This window comes from Geotrypetes seraphini, chromosome 6 (genome assembly GCF_902459505.1).
Source record: "Geotrypetes seraphini chromosome 6, aGeoSer1.1, whole genome shotgun sequence".
NCBI lineage: Eukaryota > Metazoa > Chordata > Amphibia > Gymnophiona > Dermophiidae > Geotrypetes > Geotrypetes seraphini.
In genome coordinates, this window is record NC_047089.1 from 67043963 (window position 1) to 67049832 (window position 5870).

Sequence of the window (5870 nt, forward strand, 5' to 3'; positions counted from 1 at the left end):
CCCGATTGCGCTTGTTTGCGTCTTACACAGCCACGTAGCTCCCTGAGTGCAATCATTTCTTTTATACTATAAGTGCCATATGAGTGCCATTTGTTTGGGGTTTTAAAGCCCTTTGGAAGTTTTTATATTCCAGTGCCATCTATTGGATTATTACTGACACCCAAGGCAGGTTTCTGCTTCGAAGCCGAAACACGGACTATGTCGGGTTTGGAAGAAATCCAGGGACTGATTGTATCAAACATTTTATATAGATAGTTGTATTTAATAAACTCATTTCTACCCAAGGTTGAAGTATACAGTTCCTTTCCCCACTCTGTTTTTTTATTGTATGTTAGTTGTGGGGTGGTTTGCCTTGTTTCTTCTCTACTATAGTTGCTTTCATTTAAGTCTCCAACATTACAGTATGGCTCATTTAAGTCACATGGTAATAAAGGTATTAGCTTTTCAGTGTGGATAAAGAGAGATGCACAGAAGATCCAAAGGCTTGGGGCTCCTTTTACTAAGGTGCGCTAGCATTTTTAGCGCACGCACGAGATTAGCACGTGCTAGCCGAAAAATTACCGCCTGCTTAAAAGGAGGCGGTAGTGGCTAGCGCGCGTAGCATTTTAGCATGCGCTATTCCACACGTTAAGGCCCTAACGCATCTTTGTAAAAGGAGCCCTTGGTATAGGATTTCCTAACGCTAGGATTTGAACTCAAGATATGAGGAGGTGTAAAAGGATTAGCTCATTCTGTGCTCACTACTAGTGAGGATTTTATGCATACTTCTTTTCTTTTTTTTTTTTAATCACAAACATGCTCAACTTGCAACTTTTTCTGCCTTCCTTGAAGAGGAGCAGCTGAAGGGGAGGTATGCTATAAAGAAATACAAGACACTGGTATTTACAAAGATCCTGTAATGGCACCTGAAGCTACCTGCTATGGCAGTGGTCTCAAACTCAAACCCATTGCGAGGCCACATTTTGGATTTGTCGGTACTTGGAGGGCCTCAGAAAAAAATAGTTAATGTCTTATTAAAGAAATGACAATTTTGCATGAGGTAAAAAAACTCTTTATAAATCTTTTCTTTTGGCTAAGTCTTAATAATACTGTTGTAATTTATAGGTAAAAACATATGATCAAGAAACTGTTTTATTTTAGTTTTGTGATTATGATAAACATACCGAGGGCCTCAAAATAGTACCTGGCGGGCCGCGAGTTTGAGACCACTGTGCTATGGTATCACCTCTCCTGTCTTGTCGCTTTTTACTCCCTTCCTTTTGTATCTTAGCATGATTGTTAACTTGACTCCTTAAAATTCTCCCCTTTTTATTAATTAGCTATACTATATATATAACATAGACCTCCCCTTTCTTCCCTTTAAGAAAAATAAAATAAAATATGTAAACCACTTGGATATTTGTACTATTTGTGGCATAAAAATAAAGGCAAACTATGAACTATGCAAGCACATCACTTATTTATATATCCTCCTTCAAAAGGACCCATGAGCTCAGCTTAGCAATTCTGAACTCAGTCAAGCTTTTCCTAAAGCATTTATTTTTATACAAAACAAAAACAAACGCAAGAAAAAAATGTGTAAGCGAAAATATGCAAACAAATCCATGCAGGCTGTTTCCCCAGACTTCAACATGAGCGTTTTGCGAAACAGAAGTATTTTAAAATGAAATGTATTTCGTCATATCAAGAACTAATTACTGTACATGCAAATACTTATACCCAGATGTATTATGCACTGTTTCCTCCACAGACACAAAAATGGGGAAATCCCTCTAATTTTATTTTATATGGCTGTGAAAAGGAAAACCTTTTTGTGTTCACCAGAAAAGTATGTCAAACCAGTCTAAGGTCACATTCCCACCCTAATAGTTTTCAAAATATTTTTTCATTTAGAGAATAGTTAAGCTCTGGAACGTGTTGCCAGAGATTGTGGTAAAAGCAGATAGCGTAGCTGGTTTTAAGAAAGGTTTTGGCCAAATTCCTGGAGGAAAAGTCCATAGTTTGTTATTAAGACATGGGGGAAGCCTCTGCTTTCCCTGGATTGGTAGCATGGAATGTTGCTACTCTTTGGGTTTTGGCCAGGTACTAGTGACCTGGATTGGCCACTGTGAGAACAGGCTACTGGGCTTGATGGACCATTGGTTTGACCCAGTAAGGCTATTCTTATGTTCTTACACTAGAGAATGACACGGGGACAAATTTGTCCCTGTCCCTATGGGATTTCAAAATATTGCCTGTCCCGTACTCACGAGTTGCCCCTGTCCCATTCCTGCAAGCTCTGCCTTCACAGTACAAGCCTCAAACACTTATGATTTTAAAACCATGCTCTTACTGAATAACAAACACTGTTTAATGCACACCATATAAAGAAGGATAAGGAATTATCCAAGGATATTGGCCATGCTGCTAGAGTATTGTAGTTTCTTTTTGGAAAAGGCAGGGTAGGGATTGGGAACCAGAGGGAGCAACGAAAATAAAATTATTGGAGAAAAGTAGGATTGGAATGGATAATAAAGGAATGGGAGGGAGTGGTCAGTGAATTAAAAAAGGGGAGGAAACAGAATTAAAGTATGGTGTGGGGAATAGTAATATGGGAATTGACTGGGTAGTGGGAGCTTCAAGTTTCAAGTTTAATAAGATTTGTTGTCTACGGAAAATCATGTATTTCAATGCGTATTACAAATTTCCAATAGATACAATAAAAAAAAGGGGTAGACAAAATATGACATTATATACAGATTAAATCTATTCTAACACAAACTGATACATAAAGGGTAAATGGGGTGGATTACAATCTTTAATAATAATAATTAAAAAAAAATTAAACATTTAGGGAGGAACATGAAGGATGGGATCACATAAAATTCATTAAGATCTGGGAGTTTTATGTTTGGGAAGCTAAGCTGGGAAGGGGTGATGGAGAATACCCCTTGGGATTTGGTGCTGAAGAAAACAAAGGCTAGTGGGAGGTTAAAGGGTGGACAGGATTGAAGTTAGGAAAATTTGTTTTCCTCCCAGCCCTCCCTTGGAGGTGGGAGGATCAGGAGTGGGTTGGGTGGTTTATTCAGTTGGTGTGATTTCTGAAGTTAGGGTTACAGAGGGCGTATGGGGTGGGGCTGCAGTGTAGGAAAGGTATGGGAAATTCACAAGCAATCTTTATAAAAGGATATAAATCAGTATATTTATTGGGATATAATTTGGCTTGTGAGCAAGACCGCTATAAGCAGAGGTGAAGCCTTGATGACACCACAGGATTCAGGGTGAATATATTGAGATAAGAATGGGTTTAGTGAAGGTAACTTAGGAAGTAATTAACCCCCCCCCTTTTTTAGAAAACTGCACAAGAGGTTTTTAGCGCCAGCTAGCACACCGAATGTTCTGCGCTGCTCCAACATTCATAGGAACTCTATAACCGTCCGAGCAGTGCATAGCATTCAGCGCGCTGGCTGGCGCTAAAAAACTCTTGCGTGGTATTATAAGGGGGGGGGGGGAGATAAATTGTTGAGCTGTAATGTTGTTGGTATTTTATAATGGTTGTGTAAATCAAACAAAGCTGTGGTTAAATTATTTCCACCATCACATATTGTTGGTTTGATTATTTGTGAGTACAAAAGCAAATGTGTGTGCCAATGTTATAAAAATGCACATCCCTAGTATAGTCATACAACGCACATTACAAGCATGTAAAATTTATATGTGGATTCTGGTGCTAAAGATGTGTGCACAAATTTTCATTAATTTGAAATAGTGCTGATAACTGATTATTAGTGCCCAATTAGTGCTAATTGGTTTATCAATTAAACTGCATGCACACCCAGAATTTTGAATGCCATATATAGGATTAGCTTAAATATTTAAGTCCCGAATATAAAGCTCTGCATTATATCCTTGCTTGGGTTATTAAATATTCCATAGAGTCGGAAGACAGTGACGCCCTCGGGAGACCCTTGATAAAGCACGGGAGTGCGAAACATGTTGGTTCGTCTCTCCCGAGTCATGTTAGCGTAAAGATAAGTGGCTTAAACTATATATAATGGTTACATCAGAGTTTTAATAGTACTTATAAATAAAATAAAGAGTATTTAATTACAAATTGAACTTATTGGACTGGAAGCTAGTGATGAGAACCACGTAATTCTTCCCGCTGTCAAAACTAATTTTAGCGGTGGAGTGGTGGGGCTGAGGCTTTCTTAATAACCTAAGTAAGGATATAATGCAGAGCTTTATATTCAGGACTTAAATATTTAAACTTATTGAAAACTGTTCCAAATTAAATAGTTAAAAAATTGCTGCATCAATACAAGTGGGATATATAGGATTAGGGCATAAATTTTTATTTATAAGTAAATACAGTGCATACAAACCTAAAGCAGATTAACTGGAACACCTTTTCCTGGATACAGCCAGCTCCAATGCAAAGCCTTCCAACCGAGTTTAGTGTCTCAAATCTATGAAAATGTTCCAATAAATTCAGGTTTCCTTGGTCCCTTTTTGGTGCCAATAAATTCAGGAGCAGGGGAAAAAATAAAAAACAACCCGGGCCATAGATAGTTAATCAGGTTCATTGGAAGAAATGCTTTATGTCCCATGCAACCTGCTTCCCCAACATAAAAGAAACTGAATAAAATCAGATCCCCAATAGAAGAAACTTTCTGAAGTCTCCCAGTGTATTTGTAGTTTTACTACAACTGGTAGGTATACAGAAAGTTGTAGCGAGTTACCGATTGCCTCGAGACAAGCACAATAGGCCTGGAACCTTCAATAATTAACCTGAAGGAAAAAAAAACCAACCATCCTACTGCACAGACATATTTTAAGAAACCCACATTGCAACGGATTTACTTACGAAAGAGAAATGAACTTGCTAAGAAAAACCAAAGACTGGCCAAGGACTGTGCAAGGATCCCTCCAGTTGTGACAGTTGCTCTCATTTAGTACCGGCCCCCTCGCTCCCTTCTAGGACGATTTCTACTTGCCAGCCAAATTTGCCGAGAGAGGAAACAGAAATGCTTCCTGCTTATTATTGTGGTTTACTATTGCATAAAGATGACTGGGAAAATCCCACGCTCGCGCAGAAAAGGGGGCGGCGATTGGAAGCCGCACGTGCTCTGGGGAGACACTGGGAAATTATCCTCAAGGTACCCTTCTCGAAACAGGATGTGTGACCTTAGATAACTATTGGCTTGTCAATTTCACGTGTTGCTAGGCTAGTACGTTTACAGTTAAGTTTGAAAAAAGGGAAGAGAAGCAACAGTAAACTAAAATGAGCAAGTAGAAATAAGTCTGTAACAATTTCCTGGTTCTGCTCAGGCCATATTTCTTGCCTGGTGGTATGGCAGGTATCAATCGGACCTCAGCTTGAGATGAAAGCAGCAACTCTGGATTTCCTTCAGCAAGTACAAAAACTAGAGGGCACTCAATTAAATTATATGGGAATACTTTTTAAAACAAATAGGAGGAAATATGGAACTCATTGCCAGAGGATGTGGTTACAGCAGTTAGCATAGCTGGATTTAAGAAAAATCTGTACATGTTCCTAGAGGAAAAGTCCATAGTCAGCTATTGGAACAGATATAGTAAAGCCACTGCTTGCCCTGGATCAGTAGCATGGAATATTGTTACTCTTTGGGTTTCTGCTAGATACTGTGACCTGAATTGGCCTCTATTGGAAAACAGAAAATTAGGCTAGGTCAGGGGTAGGCAATTCCGGTCCTCGAGAGCCACAGACAGGTCAGGTTTTCAGGACATCCACAATAATAAATATGCATGAGATAGATTTGCATCCCAAGGAGGCAGTGCGTGCAAATCCATCTCATACATATTCATTGTGAATATCTTGAAAACCTGACCTGCCTGTGGCTCTTGAGGAC

At 39.0% G+C, this 5870-nt stretch overlaps 1 protein-coding gene across 6 annotated transcripts in view; it reads right to left on the bottom strand.

Moving 5' to 3' along the window:
• LACC1 (laccase domain containing 1) overlaps positions 1–5474 on the bottom strand; it is a 41148-nt gene extending 35674 nt beyond the window's left edge. For 2 of the 6 annotated variants that reach the window (XM_033949639.1, XM_033949636.1), the window contains exons 1-2: positions 4847–5474; positions 4365–4448 (exon numbers count right to left, since the gene is read on the bottom strand). Coding sequence is in view for 1 of the 6 variants with exons in the window: in XM_033949638.1 (XP_033805529.1) it covers positions 4847–4931 (85 nt within the window). In the remaining 5 variants the exon portion in view is untranslated. Of the gene's footprint in view, positions 1–4364 lie in introns of all 6 variants that reach the window. The other 4 variants (XM_033949638.1, XM_033949637.1, XM_033949635.1 and 1 more) reach the window with 3 other exon arrangements.
• Positions 5475–5870: the final 396 nt, after the last annotated feature.